At 42.9% G+C, this 17,770-nt stretch overlaps 1 protein-coding gene across 2 annotated transcripts in view; it reads right to left on the reverse strand.

The window, feature by feature from the left end:
• Positions 1-4,528: 4,528 nt before the first annotated feature.
• The window catches only part of LOC126483825 (uncharacterized), an 84,006-nt gene continuing 70,764 nt past the window's right edge, over positions 4,529-17,770 (reverse strand). For both annotated transcript variants that reach the window (XM_050107025.1, XM_050107024.1), the window contains exons 5-6: positions 14,614-14,728; positions 4,529-6,046 (exon numbers count right to left, since the gene is read on the reverse strand). In XM_050107025.1, the coding sequence (XP_049962982.1) occupies positions 4,668-6,046; positions 14,614-14,728 (1,494 nt within the window). In that variant the 3' untranslated portion in view covers positions 4,529-4,667. The remainder of the gene's footprint in view (positions 6,047-14,613; positions 14,729-17,770) is intronic.

Genomic DNA, 17,770 nt, shown 5'->3' on the forward strand with positions numbered 1-17,770 from the left:
CAGCTGGATCCCAACGGCCTCGTATCACTAGCAGTCTAGATGACAGCCATTTTATCCGCATGGCTGTAACGGATCGTGCAGCCACGTCTCGATCCCTGAGTAACCAGATGCGGACGTTTGTAAGACAACAACCATCTGCACGAACAGTTCGACGACGTTTGCAGCAGCATGGACTATCAGATCGGAGACCACAGCTGCGGTTTCCCTTGACACTGCATCACAGACAGGAGCACCTGCGATGGTGTGCTCAGCGACGAACTTGGGTGCACGAATGGCAAAACGTCAATTTTTCGGATGAATCCAGGTTCTGTTTACAGCATCATGATGGTCGCATCCGTGTTTGGCGACATCGCGGTGAACGCACGTTGGAAGCGTGTTTTCGTCATCGCCATACTGGCCTATCACCCGGCGGTGACATTGGTTACACGTCTCGGTCACCTCTTGTTCGCATTGACGGCACTTTGAACAGTGTACGTTACATTTTAGATTTGTTACGACCCGTGACTCTACCCTTCATTCGATCCCTGCGAAACCCTACATTTCAGCAGGATAATGCACGACCGCATGGTGCAGGTCCTGTACGGGCCTTTCTGGATACAGAAAGTATTCGACTGCTGCCCTGGGCAGCACATTCTCCAGATCTCTCACCAATTGACAACGTCTGTCAGTGGTGGCCGAGCAACTGGCTCGTCACAATACGCCAGTCACTACTCTTGATGAACTGTGGTATCGTGTTGAAGCTGCATGTACACGCCTTCCAAGCTATGTTTGACTCAATGCCCAGGCGTATCAAGGCCGTTATTACGGCCAGAGGTGGTTGTTCTGGGTACTGATTTCTCAGGATCTATGCACCCAAGTTGCGTGAAAATGTAAGCACATGTCAGTTCGAGTATAATATTTTTGGTCAATGAATACCCGTTTATCATCTGCATTTCTTCTTGGTGTAGCAGTTTTGTTGGCCAGTAGTGTACTTTCATGTTTCATTCAAGAAATTGTGTATATTGTCATAATACGTGCAACCCCTGAATGTGACGAAGTTTATTGAATTTACGGTCACAAAGCAACACTCTTACACATTATAGAGATGCACGTTTTCCGGTGGGGCAGTACTCTCAAAAGGTAAAGCTTTCATCAATCCGAAGATTTGTTTGAGTGCGGGAGTGCTTTACTAGTCATGATCCAGTTGGAGGTGGTATGCCGTTGTCTTCCTCCGAACTTTGAACTGACTTACCCAGTCAGTTGTAGGGGAATCCTACAGTTTAACGTGGATTCAGAGCTACGGTGCAGATCGGCGTTTTTGCATTAATAAACATTTACAGACGAGACAGGAGCGATAAAAGACAAATGAAAGTCCTCGAAGTCACTGGGGATCGAAACCGAAACATTTGAATTCATAGTTGCTACTTTCCTACCTAGCCACCGAACCTCACTCTGTACTCTTATTGACCCAGAAAGAAATCAGAACAGAACAAATGACTTCGTCTCAGATTTTCAGATGTTTTCTCTTGCTTGTGTGGGAGTTATCTATGCCGAAAATTGAGGGAAATGTAACAGTGGGAAACACCATTCTTGGAGCGCTACAATCTGGAGAGTGATTTTCGCCACATCTCCCTGACAAGTATTTTTTTTTTTTTTTTTTAAAAGAAAAGAACTTCACGGAGGACTGTACTGGCAGATGAATATGGTTTCTAAGAGAAGTGGAATCAAAATAATAGCGTAAGGAACTTGATTAAAACACGAGATTTGTTTTCTTTGTAACACAGATGCTAAAAGCTGTTGACCTAAAAATTATCGATTCTATTTCTGTTTTCGATACGTATGATGTTTCAACATGTAAAACATTTTTTGATGTAACGTGGTTGTTAATAAAAATTAAAAAATAAGAATTTTCTTTTTATAGTACAATTGTGGTTAATCGAAAATCTTTACCAACTACTGGATTTAATATCTGTACTTAATTTATAAAGATGGGCGATGGCATAACTAAACACGATTTTCGTGTGAGATTTAATGGACACAATGGCAAAAAATTTCGCCTATTGCTTGAAATGCACAGACCTGCTCGAATTTGAGCTACTACCGTGAAGGGAAATACGTAAAATACTCAGGATAGAAGAAACACGTTCTACGGAGTACCTAAAGGATTGATGGACACAACAATAAAAAAAGTTACCGCCGCAGATAAACGGAGCGGGGCGTAATTCTAGATTACCGGTTTGTGGTCTGTGAACACCCATTTTAATGTTTTCTGGCTCTCCTATTAGTACTGTTGCGTCTCACTATTTTGGTCTCAGTTGAATAGACAGTAGATGGCGAATCTTGGATACGAATTTTATTGATAGCTTAGCTCTACTCAGGAGCGTCCTGCAGTCTGAACCGAGGCGGAAACAATAGCTCAAAGGTAGATGTGACTCGTCACAAATGTATAACCTCTAAAATTAATACACATAGGTGGTGCAGGCTGCACCTACCTTGATATTTTTGTCTGGGCCTATCTCAGTAACAAACTAAACGGAAATTAACTCCATTCTTCTGGCTTCTAACAATAGTTTTGGAATGTCTCCACTCCTAAACGTTTCCATCCGGAAAGCCATGTGCCATTATTCCAGCATGCTGGGATAATCTTGAAAAGATATGACATCTGCAATGGGCTAAGATTTGAAATATTCCACCTTTGGATATTTACACCTATATTATCGTAAACTACAAACGAAAATTAATGCTTCTGAAAGAAGGATCACATTCGCGATTTTAATTTTCCAGTACACTGCAAAAGGAACGTAAATACATCAAGGTGATATTTCTTCTTTGAATGATTCATTGTAAAATTTAATAGTTCTGGCACAACGTATGTAAATTAAGTGAAAAAGGAAACATAGCCGATAATACCAGACTAGGTTGCTCCCACACAGATCGAACATAAACTGTTTTATTAGATACTCGGTAAGTCTACTTTAGTTTCTCGTTCTGTCTGTAGTTGCATTGGTTTGACGTTAATGCTCCTAACTGCGATGACAACGTGTCAGCGGTTTTCAAATCCGGATACTCAATTTGACGAATGATTTTCAGCTGGCTGTTGGAATGCAGTTAAGAACATTCAATTTCTTTTCGCTATTATAGGATAATTATACTAACGATGTTGCTTTTTGATTTCTAGTCTTGGACTAGATTCCTATCGCAGTAACATCTTTTGTGCATCGCGTTTTGTCACAACTGTCTTGTTACTGGATCTCTTTAGTTATATCACTGTACCTAGCTAGTTCTGACGTTATTATTGATTATAATTTAGAGGAAGTTACGGCGTCCATTGACAAGACGTTTGTGGTACCAACTGAAGCCTCAGATTCCCAGCTATCAAAAATCAAGGTGCTACTTCCAAACAATTCCAGTTCACTCTGTCACAACCAAACTGTTAATATTGTTACTGCAGCATTTCTGATTCTCCGCCCGTCGCTAGTGCTTCTTCTGACCACCCTTTTAGTAGACAGCTTCTACGAATACGCTTCATTCTACATAAATTTAAGCTGTCGATGAGTTTTTCACTTAATCCATCCTTACTATGAGGGACAACAGGACGATATATGGATATAACAATCAATAAATAAACCAACAGCCGAATTTTCATCTCTGATTTACTCCAGAGGCAACCTTTTTCGACATTCCATCATTCCTCATCAAGCCCTCTATGGTATCATGGTGACTGAGCTTGTAATGTCAGACAAAATATGAGTATCACACAAAAGCAAACCACTATCCGCACCAATGTCTATACCATGGCTGTACAGTCGTAAACAATCTGAACGCTCAGATCGTTTACGAGTGTACAGCTGTGATACATACGCCGGTGCGGATACTGGTTCGCTTTTGCTTTATATTTTATCTGACAGTACAGGTTTAGCCACTATGTTGCCATAAAGGGACTGATGTTGACTTAATGGAATACCGAAACCGGTTGCCTCTGGAATAAATTAGAGATGAAAGTACGGCTGTTGGTTTATTTGTTGCGAGTTATATCGATGACTGTTGTGTCTGTGTTACAAGTATTACATATTCTAAATGCTTGGAATATTTCATCAGACAAACGTTAGTTTAAGTTTTAGTCAGATTTACTTGGAAACGATCAAGACATTTGTGAAACTGTAGGTAACATGAGTCAGTAAGTAAGGGCGTTGATAAAATACAGACCATCTTTTTATCAGTGCTCTTGTGAAGCAGAAGAGAGTGTAATATATGGTATTTATCGCATATAATCGCATACTTATTGATACGGGTAATTTGGTGGTCTCCACAAATCAGATGGCATTTCGCTTTTGACTGAACAGTAACCTGGTAGACGATCTGTACTAATACAATCAGATTTACTGGATTGTTTGGAACAAAGCCCTTCTATTACGAAAAACTAACTCACCAGGTTGTTCATGCAGTTCATTGCGTAATACACGAAGGTAAAATATGGTACAGGTTTATGTTCAACCATAAGAATAACACTGTGGGATTTCGTGCATATAAAGTAAAAAAGTTAAAAAAGTTTTCAATAATAGAATTGCTAATATAGCATTTATTCTATGTACAAACATGAAGCTTCAGAAGTAATCTGTAACAGCAACTTTATAAAACAAAAGCGAGCCACTCAGTAAAACGCCACGTGCAAACGTTCGCTCTGGACATCAGTGGTTTGCTACGTGCTGGAAGTGAGGACTGCCGTGGAAGTGTGGAGGTGAGTGGAAGCCGTCACTGGGTAAGGAGCAGTTTATTCGGAACTCGTGCATGGGGTCATCAGAAGCGTTCACACACATCATTCTCAGGCTATCACCACTCGCAGTGTTTCTCCTGTCCTGCATTTCAATGTCTCCATCTGTGCAATACATCCCGACAACACTGTTGAGTGGGTAATCGACGATTGGGCAGTGAACGTTCTCGTCACCCATGGCTACACCAGAGGAACAGTTTGTGGCGAAACCCGGGGTAATCAGATCCCTGGTCTGCAGTCGTGGGTCGAACGTGGAGTCACCAGTGGGATACCGGTAGTTCTTGAGGAGGTCATTACTCGCATCACACGTGACTCGGTCAGACTGGTCTTGGGGGCGTCCTTTGTACAGGTGTTCGCTGCTCGAACTGTAGGAATGGAACTCGTGTAGGCCCTCATCGTGGTGCTGGAAAGCGTCCCTCGCGTCATAGTAGACCATGCCCTGGACGTTGTGCACAGAACTGGACTGTCCGTTTGCCACCTGCATCTTATCCCTGCCGTCTTCGAGACCATAGGGGAGCACTGGCACGCAGTCGACGTCGTTCTTATTTGAGGCTGCCAAATCCGGTTGCAAGTCTGGCGTGGTGCAGGGGACGCTCTGCAAACCCTCAGCACACTGCATCCGCAAGGAGGGGTCGCCGAAGCCGAGGCCGTCATTGCCCACCGAGTCGTCCACGCCGGTGGTGATGGGCGCACCACTGTCTGGGGAGCAGGCGGCGAACCTGCTGGAGCAGCTGTCACTCTCATCGGCGGCGGTGATGTGGTGCTGCGCCGGCTGCGGCTGCGTCACCAGCCAGTAGGGCTCTGGTGCTGGCTCAGACTTGACGACGCCACTTCCCAAGTCCAGCAACATGGGGGGCGAGTGTGCTGCCTCGCTGCCACTCCGGCCCTGCTCCAGCAGGTCTTCGTGGCTGTGGTGCTGGTGGTGGGGGTGTGGCGGTTGCTGCTGCTGGTGCAACAGGGCGCCGTAGTCTGGAGTCCGCAAGGGCTGGTCCAACTGGAAGATCTCGTCCGGCTGGAAGAGGTCCCCGGCGGCGGCAGTGAAGTCGTACTGAGGCTGCTGGTGGTGCGACTGGATGGCACCGCTGCTGTCCTCGGCCGGCAGGCCGAAGAAGGAGGGCGGCACTGGGGGTGGTTCTTCGTGCACTGGCAGAGCCCCCATCTGGTGCAGGTGCTCCTGCAGCCAGTCCGTGTGTGCCACAGTGCCTTGGTACTGGGAGCCAGTGTAGAAGCTGCCCTGCGGGCCCGCTGTCTGCCGTGTGCACACGCACTCAAACGGAGGACAGGAACAGGAAAAACCTGCGAGCAATGAGACAGTGTTAACGTATTGCTGTTTTGTCGACAATGGACATGAGGAAAACATTGCTACCTAAAAATACCGCTTAATTCTTACAGTCCCAGGGATACACAGAAAGTTTTAATTACACTGCCCAACAATGAAAATCTTGTGGGCTCAAACACTGCTTATTCTTACATGTTTTCACCAGCTTAATGACAAAATCATCATAAAATGACCGATTAGCTCTTGTTTTGGAGAAACAACGACAGGTCATTGGTCTGCATTGTCAGTGTGGTGTAACTTTGTTTTGGAGTTATCACACCACGTTCACGAGCTGTACATAGGTTAAGAACATTTTTACTGTTACTGTGACTATGAGTTTTATATTACTAAGTTGCACTTAGTGCAGAATTTCTGGTTTACTTGCGCTTTTGAACTGTACCATTTGTTAAACTAAAATTCCACGAAAATGTTTAAATTCAGTGGATAATTTTATTGTATTAGTGGTGAAATGACATTTTCACCAGAGAAACACAATCTGATACCTGTTGTGAAGACTGCCTATCAGCACTATAATGGGATGAACCTAGGGAACCAGGATTTAGTCATGGGCCCCGCATAAGTTGTGCAGCTGTTGTTAACTTAGTACGGGAATGACTGAAAAATGAAGAGATCTATGGCTTTTTTGTACCTGTGGTTTGGTGGGAGTCTACAGATCATACAGATGACTGCTATTTCTGCTTAACTCCACCTATAAAGGCACGACTGTCAATAAAGAAAAGAGGAACCGTTCAATACCCTAACATTCCATCTGTTATTCGCCATATTCCACAGTCTGATAATCGACCGGCTCCTACTTCACCCTAAATTTATGAGCTTCAAGTACAAAATGAAAACAGTGTGGAAGTAGAAGAGCTCGACAAGCTTCCACAAGCCATGAGTCTGATTTTGGAGAAAAAGATGATAAATCACTCGGACCAAGGCAAACCAAAAGGCAACAATCTCATAACCCTACTGTCACTTCAGACCCAACCCACTGCCAGGAATTCTTGCATCAGTTTCTTAAATTGTAACTGTGCAGTCCTCAAGCATCGACTGCACACTGACCAGCACAGCACCGAGGAATCAGCAAGGCGCTGACGAGCGGGCCAGTGGAAAGAGCAGGCAGCGCCACACCTCCAGGAAAACAGAATTCAGCGCCCCCTGTCAACGCTGACTTAACCAGCCGCCGATCGCTGGTCGGGCCCAATTCGGTCGCGGACTTCGAAAGGTTCAGTACTGATAATAGGAAGATGATACTTAGCCTGTGTTCTGCGAGTAGTAATAGAATGTAAACGTAATTGCATGTAAGAGACACAGGGAGATCATCACGCCAATCATAACGTGAAGTAATGCTTCTTCCCCCCCCCCCCCCCCCCTCCCCCCCCCCATGAACCACGGAACTTGCCGTTGGTGGGGAGGCTTGCGTGCCTCAACGATACAGATAGCCGTACCGTAGGTGCAACCACAACGGAGGGGTATCTGTTGAGAGGCCAGACAAACGTGTGGTTCCTGAAGAGGGGCAGCAGCCTTTTCAGTAGTTGCAGGGGCAACAGTCTGGATGATTGACTGATCTGGCCTTTTAACACTAACCAAAACTACCTTGCTGTGCTGGTACTACTTACGGCTGAAAGCAAGGGGACACTACAGCCGTAATTTTTCCCGAGGGAATGCAGCTTTACTGTATGTTTATCTGATGATGGCGTCCTCTTGGGTAAAATATTCCGGAGGTAAAATAGTCCCCCATTCGGATCTCCGGGCGGCGACTACTCAAGAGGACGTCGTAATCAGGAGAAAGAAAACTGGCGTTCTACGGATCGGAGCGTGGAATGACAGATCCCTTAATCGGGCAGGTAGGTTAGAAAATTTAAAAAGGGAAATGGATAGGTTAAAGTTAGATATAGTGGGAACTAGTGAAGTTCGGTGGCAGGAGGAACAAGACTTTTGGTCAGGTGAATACAGGGTTATAAATACAAAATCAAATGGGGGCAATGAAGGAGTAGGTTTAATAATGAATAAAAAAATAGGAGTACGAGTAAGCTACTAGAAACAGCATAGTGAACACATTATTGTGGCCAAGATAGACACGATGCCCACGCCTACTACAGTAGTACAAGTTTATATGCCAACTAGCTCTGCAGATGATGAAGAAATTGATGAAATGTATGAGGAGATAAAAGAAATTATTCAAATAGTGAAGGGAGACGAAAATTTAATAGTCATGGGTGACTGGAATTCAAGCGTAGGAAAATGGCTCTGAGCACTATGGGACTTAACATCTGAGGTCATCAGTCAGCTAGACTTAGAACTACTTAAACTTATCTAACCTAAGGACATCACACACATCCATGCCCGAGGCAGGATTCGAACCTGCGACCGTAGCAGCCACGTGGTTCCGGACTGAAGCGCCTAGAACCGCTCGACCACATCGGCCGGCTGCGTAGGAAAAGGGAGAGAAGGAAACATAGTAGGTGAATATGGATTGGGGCTAACAAATGAAAGAGGAAGCCGTCTGGTAGAATTTTGCACAGAGCGTAACTTAATCGTAGCTAACACTTGGTTTAAGAATCATGAAAGAAGGTTGTATACATGGAAGAAGCCTGAAGATACTGACAGGTTTCAGATAGATTATATAATGGTAAGACAGAGATTTAGGAACCAGGTTTTAAATTGTATTGGTAATGAACTGTAGATTAAAACTGAAGAAACTGCAAAAAGGTGGTAATTTAAGGAGATGGGACCTGGATGAACTGAAAGAACCAGAGGTTGTACAGAGTTTCAGGGAGAGCATAAGGGAACAACTGACAGGAATGGGGGAAAGAAATACGGTAGAAGAAGAATGGGTAACTTTGAGGGATGAAATAGTGAAGGCAGCAGAGGACCAAATAGGTAAAAAGACGAGGGCTAGTAGAAACCCTTGAGTAACAGAAGAAATATTGAATTTAATTGATGAAAGGAGAAAATATAAAAATGCAGTAAATGAAGCAGGCAAAAAGGAATACAAACGTCTCAAAAATGAGATCGACAGGAAGTGCAAAATGGCTATGCAGGCATGGCTAGAGGACAAATGTAAGGATGTAGAGGCTTATCTCACTAGGGGTAAGATAGATACTGCGTATAGGAAAATTAAAGAGACGTTTGGAGAAAGGAGAACCACTTGCATGAATATGAAGAGCTTTGATGGAAACCCAGTTCTAAGCAAAGAAGGGAATGCAGAAAGGTGGAAGGAATATATAGAGGGTCTATACAAGGGCAATGTACTTGACGACAATATTATGGAAATGGAAGAGGATGTAGATGAAGATGAAATGGGAGATACGATACTGCGTGAAGAGTTTGACAGAGCACTGAAAGACCAGAGTCAGGAACAAGGCCCCGGGAGTAGACAACATTCCATTAGAAATATTGACAGCCTTGGGAGAGCCAGTCCTGACATCACTCTACCATCTGGTGAGCAAGATGTATTAGACAGGCGAAATACCCGCAGACTTCAAGAAGAATATAATTATTCCAATCCCAAAGAAAGCAGGTTTTGACAGATGTGAAAATTAACGAACTATCAGTTTAATAAGTCACAGCTGCAAAATACTAACGCGAATTATTTACAGACGAATGGAAAAACTGATAGAAGCCGACCTTGGGGAAGATCAGTTTGGATTCCGTAGAAATGTTGGAACACGTGAGGCAATACTGACCCTACGACTTATCTTAGAAGAAAGATTAAGGAAAGGCAAACCTACGTTTCTAGCATTTGTAGACTTAGAGAAAGCTTTTGACAATGTTGATTGGAATACTCTCTTTCAAATTCTGAAGGTGGCAGGGGTAAAATACAGAGAGCGAAAGGCTATTTACAATTTCGAGGGACACGAAAGGGAAGCAGTGGTTGGGAAGGGGGTGAGACAGGGCTGTAGTGCCTCCCCGATGCTATTCAATCTGTATATTGAGCAAGCAGTAAAGAAAACAAAAGAAAAGTTCGGAGTAGGAATTAAAATCCATGGATAAGAAATAAAAACTTTGAGGTTCGCCGATGACATTGTAATTCTGTCAGAGACAGCAAAGGACTTGGAAGAGCAGTTGAACGGAATGGGCAGTATCTTGAGTCGGCTGATGCTGAGGGAATTAGATTAGGAAATGAGACACTTAAAGTAGTAAAGGAGTTTTGCTATTTGGGGAGCAAAATAACTGACGATGGTCGAAGTTGAGAGGATATAAAAAGTAGACTGGCAATGGCAAGGAAAGCGTTTCTGAAGAAGAAAAATTTGTTAACATCGAGTGTAGATTTAAGTGTCAGGAAGTCGTTTCTGAAAGTATTTGTATGGAGTGTAGCCATGTATGGAAGTGAAACATGGACGATAAATAGTATAGACAAGAAGAGAATAGAAGCTTTCGAAATGTGGTGCTACAGAAGAATGCTGAAGATTAGATGGGTAGATCACATAACTAATGAGGAGGTAATGAATAGAATTGGGGAGAAGAGGAGCTTGTGGCACAACTTGACTAGAAGAAGCGATCGGTTGGTAGGACATGTTCTGAGACATCGAGGGATGACCAATTTAGTATTGGAGGGCAGCGTGGAGGGTAAAAATCGTAGAGGGAGACCAAGAGATGAATACACTAAGCAGATTCAGAAGGATGTAGGCTGCAGTAGGTACTGGGAGATGAAGAAGCTTGCACAGGATAGAGTAGCATGGAGAGCTGCATCATACCAGTCTCAGGACTGAAGACCACAACAACAACATGGTTCTTTCCTTTTAGAAATAAAATGTTCTACTTTTTTAAAGTATTATATACAGATCACTTTGGATTCCTGCCACCTGCCATCACAACTTCTTCCCTTCCTTGTTTGTGTCGGCGATGTCTCCCATGGTAGCCGACACAACAGAAATCGTCATTAAGAAACTGTAAAATGTACTTTCATTGTTGTTGGCATTCCTAATTAAAATGTATCGTTTTCTCTTAATCCATTGATATAAAGTACTTAGACCTATTGTATATCACAGAAACTGCAGCTAATTAACATTCTTCTTTGTCATAGCCGCTTTATCAATCCAAAACGACTAAACTTTGAGTTGCAAAGTGAAAAAAATAATTGTTGGGCAGTATTATCACCTCGAAAAACGAAGTTACGTAACTAATGTCCTGTTTATTTTCAGGTTATAAATGGTTCAAATGGCTCTGAGCACTATGAGACTCAACATCTAAGGTCATCAGTCCCCTAGAACTTAGAACTACTTAAACCTAACTAACCTAAGGACATCGCACACATCTATGCCCGAGGTAGCATTCGAACATGCGACCGTAGCAGCAGCGCGGTTCCGGACTGAAGCGCTTAGAACCGCTCGGTCACAGCGGCCGGCAGTCCTGGCATACAGGGTGCGATGTGCATAATTGCAGATATTTTTATTGTTGACTGAGAACAGTGTACTGTACAACATTACATCAGTATTTACTCCTTTGCTGACTAATGATCATAGCTATTAGGAGTGGCCACAAAAAGGTGGCGCATTCCATTGATAAGGAGGATCGGCCGCGCCATTTTGTTTTGTCTGATCTAGCTATGTGCTCCGCTGAATTGCAGACCCATACCACTAACATCTATATACAGTAGGATGGTTGACACAAAGTCAGCATGAATTCAGAAAACATCGTCCTTGTGAAACACAACTAGGTCGTTATTCGCACGAAGTAATAACTACCGACAGGCGATGTCAAATTGATTCCACATGTTTAGATTTCCAAAAGGCTTTTCAAAATGGCCTACGATAGCATACACCGAGAGACACTACTAAATGTATTGAGGGTATTTGAAATACCATCAAAGCTTATCAGATTAATTAAAATATGTACAGATGAAACTTTATGTCGATCGAAACACCTGTAGGAGAAACAGAAAACGTTAAGGTGTTCACTGGACTGAGAGAAAGAGACGCCATTTCATCTATCTTATTTAACCTCGTCTTAGAGAAGATCGATAGAGAATTTAGTAAAACTAAAGGGATCCAAATGCAGGGGATGAAAATTACTAGACTTGCCTACGCAGATGATGTAACATTAATAAGTAGCTCCCATACAGAATTAACCAAAATGATGCAAAATTATTACGAAATTGCTGAGAAAGCGGGATTATATGTTAATGAAGAAAATACAGAATATCTGGTCATAAGTAAGAAAAACCGAAGTGATGCACCTTTGTCTGCAGATGGATTCACTTTCAAAACAGTTGATCGCTTCAAGTCCTTAGGGAGTCTATTTAGTAACAATAATGAAATTGAGATAGAAGTAGATGCCCGTCTAGCAACAGCGAACAAAACACTCCTTAGTTTTATCAAACCCTTACAGAAAAGATCACTTAGTACTAACTTCAAATTAGGTTTGTATCAGTCGACCATTATACCAGTAACATTATTCGGATGTGAAGTATTGATATTTAGAAAGAAAGATGAAAAAAAAAACTGTTAATATTTGAAAGAAAAATACTGAGAAAAATTTCTGGTCCAATATATGATGAAGATAACATCGAATGGAGAATAAGAAAAAATGAAGAATTAAGGGAGCTGTACACCGTAGTTGTGGTAAAGAAGAGAAGGTTCAACTGGGAGGACCACTTAGGAAGAATGACAGAAAACAGACTACCTGAAATAGTAGGGGCAACGAGAGGAAGAGGGAGACCAATAAGTAGGTGGAGAGATAACATCCGGGAGAACACAACCAGGATGAACACGAACAGTGAATGGATAAAGAGCGCACTCAACAGAAGAAAGTGGAAGAGGCATTTAGAGCAGGCGTACGGTCGATAAGGCCCTTGCCACTTGTAAATGATAAATAAAAATGCTTTTGACACCGTTCCTCACAAGGGAACTTCTAATCAGATTGCAAGCCTGTGTAGTGTCGTTTCAGTTGTGTGACCGGATTCGTGTTTTCCTTTCATCAAGCTCATAGTACGTGAGTAATCTAGCGTTTATCATCGAGTAAAAGAGAAGTGATATCAGGCGTTCCCCAAGTAAATGTTATAGGCCCTCTGCTGTTCCTAATCTGTATAAACGATTTAGGAGACCATCTGAGCAGTCCTGAAAGACTGTTTTCAGATGGCACTGCCATCTGCCGTGTAGTAAAGTCATCAGGAGATCAAAACGAACTGCAAAACCACTTAGACACGATATCTGTATGGTGTGGAAATTGTCAATTGTTTCTGTATAAGGAAAGGTGTGAGTTCATCCGCATGAGTACTAAAAGAAGGCCGTTAAATTTCGGTTACACGATAAATCACATAAATCTAAAGGCCGTCAGTTAAATCAGTTCAACTAAATAAGTTCAAATGTTCAAATGTGTGTGAAATCTTATGGAACTTAACTGGTAAGGTCATCAGTCCCTAAGTTTACACATTACTTAACCTAAATTATCCTAAGGACAAAAACACACACCCATGCCCGAGGGAGGCCTCGAACCTCCGCCGGAACCAGCCGCACGGTCCATGACTACTAAATAAGTAGTGATTACAATTACGAACAGCTTAAATTGTAACGACGACGAGATAATGTTGAGCTGAGGCGCTTACACCACGCTTCACGCTTCTCGGTGCTCTGTTAGAGTATATTCCTGTGCGCTGTGGGGCCCTTGGCACATAGGATGGACGGCATACATCAAAAGTGTTCAAAGAACGACAGCTCATTTTGTTCCATCGTGCGATAGGGGAAGGAGTGTGACGGACATGATAAGCGAGTTGAGGTGGCATTCATTCGTTGTGGCCGGATCTCTTCACCAAAGTCCAGTCACCATCTTTCTCCTCTGACTGTTTAGATATTTTACTGCCGCCAACCTACATAATGAGAAAAGATCGTCGTAATAAAATAACAGAAATCAGAGCTAGTAAAGAGAGATTTAAGTGTTCATTTTTTACACGCGCTGTTAGTGGATCGGTAGACAAATAGTCTGAAGAACCCTTCGACAGGTACCTAACAGTGAACTGCAGAGTAGTCATGTAGATGTAGATGTACTGTGGCGCGGGGATTTCAGTGCGTACTTATTCTACAGAAATATGCATGAAAACAAACAAAAATTAATTAAAGAAGCATTATACCATTCCATTTTAAAAATTATTCCATTCCAGAAAACTTCAATTGCTACTATTTAAAAAACAGTCGTGCGTTGCAGAATATTCTTTATTAACTTAAGAGGAACACGTTTCGCCCGTATAGGGCATCACCAGGTTATTTCATGCAGACGAGGACAGGCATAGCAGCGCACAACAGGACCTCGCCCGCGCGAAAGCGCCTCTGGGGTTGATGTAGTGTACAGCTGTTTACGGTTTGCGCGCGACGTCCCGCTCTACGCCTGTCCTCGTCTGCATGACATAATCTGATAATGCCCTTTCCGGGCGAAACGTGTCGTTCTTAACTTAAGAAAGAACGTTCAGCAACGTACGATTGTTTTTGAATGGTAATTAAAGGAACTTTATTTTTTCAGAGTGTTAAAAGATTACCGTCGTACAGATAAGAATATGAGCTGAAACTGAAAAGAAGTGGCGAGCTGTTGCAGTGGCCGGACGTACCTTTCTCGGTGTCCGAGATGAGCGGCGGGGGCGGCTCCAACGCGCACAGGCTGTTCCGGGGGCTGCTGTCGCAGCTACCGTCTGCCGGCCTCTTGTTCTCACGCAGGGACAGCAGCTGCGGAAGGAAAGCCACGGTCACCACTAATGTTTAGTCTCTCTCTTTCTGTGTGTCATTTATACAAGATAATTATGCCACATTGTGACAAACTGCAGGAAACGATACCTGAGACACGACAGCATAAGGAGGAAATAAGGTCATATGGACATATGACCGGAAGTGCCTTCTAAGGGAGGTACGTCAACTTGGAGATAAAAGATCTTTGACAGTGTTGGTTTCAATGACTCAAAGCACACTTGAGATCAATCCCAAGCAAGTGCGAGTCATCTCTCTGAACTGGTGTTTCAGTTACACACTCAAGAGATCAGAACCGTCACGCAGTAGCACGTCACATTTCGTACCACTGAAGGCACGTCTTCCAGCAGGGCAGGCAGGCTCATCCGCAGTAAGTGCAGACAGAGTTGTAAAACTACCGTAGGATACCGTAAACTACCCTAAATAAATACGTTAGTTTTTAATAAATGGTTCAAATGGCTCTGAGCACTATGGGACTTAACATCTGTGGTCATCAGTGCCCTAGAACTACTTAAACCTAACTAACCTAAGGACATCACACACATCCATGGCCGAGGCAGCATTCGAACCTGCGACCGTAACAGTCACGTGGTTCCGGACTGAGCGCCTAGAACCGCTAGACCACCGCGGCCGGCAGTTTTTAATAGCTTTGGTTAGTTAAGGTCGTACCCGTACATGTTTAGTCTCCTGTGTATCTAGCTGTATGTTCATTTATATTTCATTGTAATCTGATCAACGTAAGCTGGAAAAGGTGCGAGATTTGCAACTCGTGGAACACATCGGAAGTTATCTCTCTGTTCAAAAGAAAGGAATAGGTACGAATGCGGAAACTGCAGAGGCAACAGCTTGCTGAATGCTGCATACAAATTTTACTACGACATCTCAAACAACACTTAGAGCAGACACATTCTTCCGAGAACATGAAAGCGGATTTAGAAAACGACGTTCCTACAGTGATATTATTTTTTACAATGAAACGAGTCAAGCTCATTTACACAAGGCGTTTCGGTAAAAGCGCGCAAAAATTTAACAGGACATAGAGGATGCTCCATTGAACAATTTGATGCAGGGAACCTGGAATCGGAGCAGCCAGCTTGAGGAGATAACACGAATAAAACCACATTACTGTGTATTTCTTATTTCCATTACTTACAATTAAGTGGAAATACCATCATTGGCACAATTATCGTACTATTAGTACTGTATCTTACAAAACGTGCTGAGACTGACAGCTATCAACCTCAATGCATGCATGAATCCGCGAACAAGATCCCGACGCACCATGACAAATATCCCAGGTGTGGTCCTCGTGTTGCCAGGTTCCTCGCTTCTTCTTTCCAATGAACCAGTCTCCCGCATTCGTCATTCATCGTGACTGATGAAGCCTGTTAGGAAATCGTTCCCTGTACAGCCTTTCAGCAGCGAGAGCATTGCAACGTACTTCCCCATATACAAGGTGTACGTTAGTGAGTTTTGCGAAACTGTACCGGTACTGATCCATCGTACTGCACTGTCATCATCATCAGTTATCTGCTATATTAGCAGCTCCTTTGCCTCTCCATTTTCTGCGATCCATTGCTTCCTTCTTAAGGCTGCTGTATGTTGTGCCGTCCATCATGTCATCCAGTATCTGGAATCTCTTCCTTCCTCGCTTCCTTTTCCCTTGTACATAACCTTCTAGAACTGTTTTTATCAGTCCGTCATTCTTTCTTAATATATGCCCAATCCAATTTCTTTTTCTTCTCATTATTATATCTAGTAACTGTCTTTTCTCTCCTACTCTTCTCAGTACCTCTTCATTTTTTACTCTGTCCATCCAACTTATTCTTTCCATCTTCCGCCATGTCCAGATCTCAAAAGCCTCCAGCCTTTCTCTGTCTTTTTTCCTCATAGTCCATGTTTCAGCGCCATATAGAAGAACACTCCATACAAGACATTTTATGAGTCTCTTTCTGAGTTCTCTGTCCAGACCGCTGAAGAAGATTCTCCTTTTCTTACAAAACGCCTCTTTTGCCATTGCTATCCTTGTTTTAATTTCTGTGGTGCACTTCCAGTCGGTGTCTATCCTGCTTCCAAGATACTTCAAATTTTGCACCTGTTCTAGTGTTTCTCCATTCAGCACAATTTTTATTTCCTTATTTCCTCCTATTGCCAATACTTTTGTTTTATTTGTGTTAATTTTCATTCCATATTTTTTTCCGTTAGTTGCAATGGCGTCAACCAAATCCTGTAATTCTTTTTCCCCTGTGGCTAGAAGGACCATGTCATCAGCAAATCTCAAGCACCCTACTCTTCTTCCTCCAATTTCTACTCCTTTGTCATCTATTGAGCATTGGTCAATCATATTTTCCAAGTACAGGTTGAAAAGAGTAGGTGATAAACAGCATCCTTGTCTTACTCCTTTCCCTAGTCTGATCCAGTTTGTACTTTCTCCTCTCACTTTAACTGAAACTTTTTGATTAAGGTACAATGAGTTTATAAGTCTTCTGGTTTTCCAGTCCACTCTCTTTTCCCTCATAATAGTCACCAGCTTGTTCCAAACCACATTGTCAAATGCCTTTTCTAAATCGATGAAGCACATATATAGGTCTCTTCCTTTTCCAATAAACCTTTCTCCCAAGATTCGTAGGAGCCCTATTGCATCTCTGGTGCCCGTATTCCGACTAAAGGCAAACTGCTCCTCGCCGAGATTGTCCTCTATTACTTTCTCAAGTCTTTTATTAATTATTCTTAACATCACTTTGGTTGCATGTGAAATGAGGCTGATTGTCCTGTGCTCGCTGCATTTCTTGGTTCCTTGTTTTTTCGGTAATGGAATCATTACTGTTGTCAAAAAGTCCTCAGGCCATTCACCACTGTCATATATTTTACTGCACTGTACGTCCCTGAATAGCACTGAGTAATGAAAGGGTGTGTCGTTGATTCATAGCACGTTCTGTCATGGGACAATGTAAATACAATAAAACAGAGCCAGCTTATGGACAAGCAAAGTAAACAAAACCTGCATCGTGACTTTCTAGTAAT

This window comes from Schistocerca serialis, chromosome 6 (assembly GCF_023864345.2).
Source record: "Schistocerca serialis cubense isolate TAMUIC-IGC-003099 chromosome 6, iqSchSeri2.2, whole genome shotgun sequence".
NCBI lineage: Eukaryota > Metazoa > Arthropoda > Insecta > Orthoptera > Acrididae > Schistocerca > Schistocerca serialis.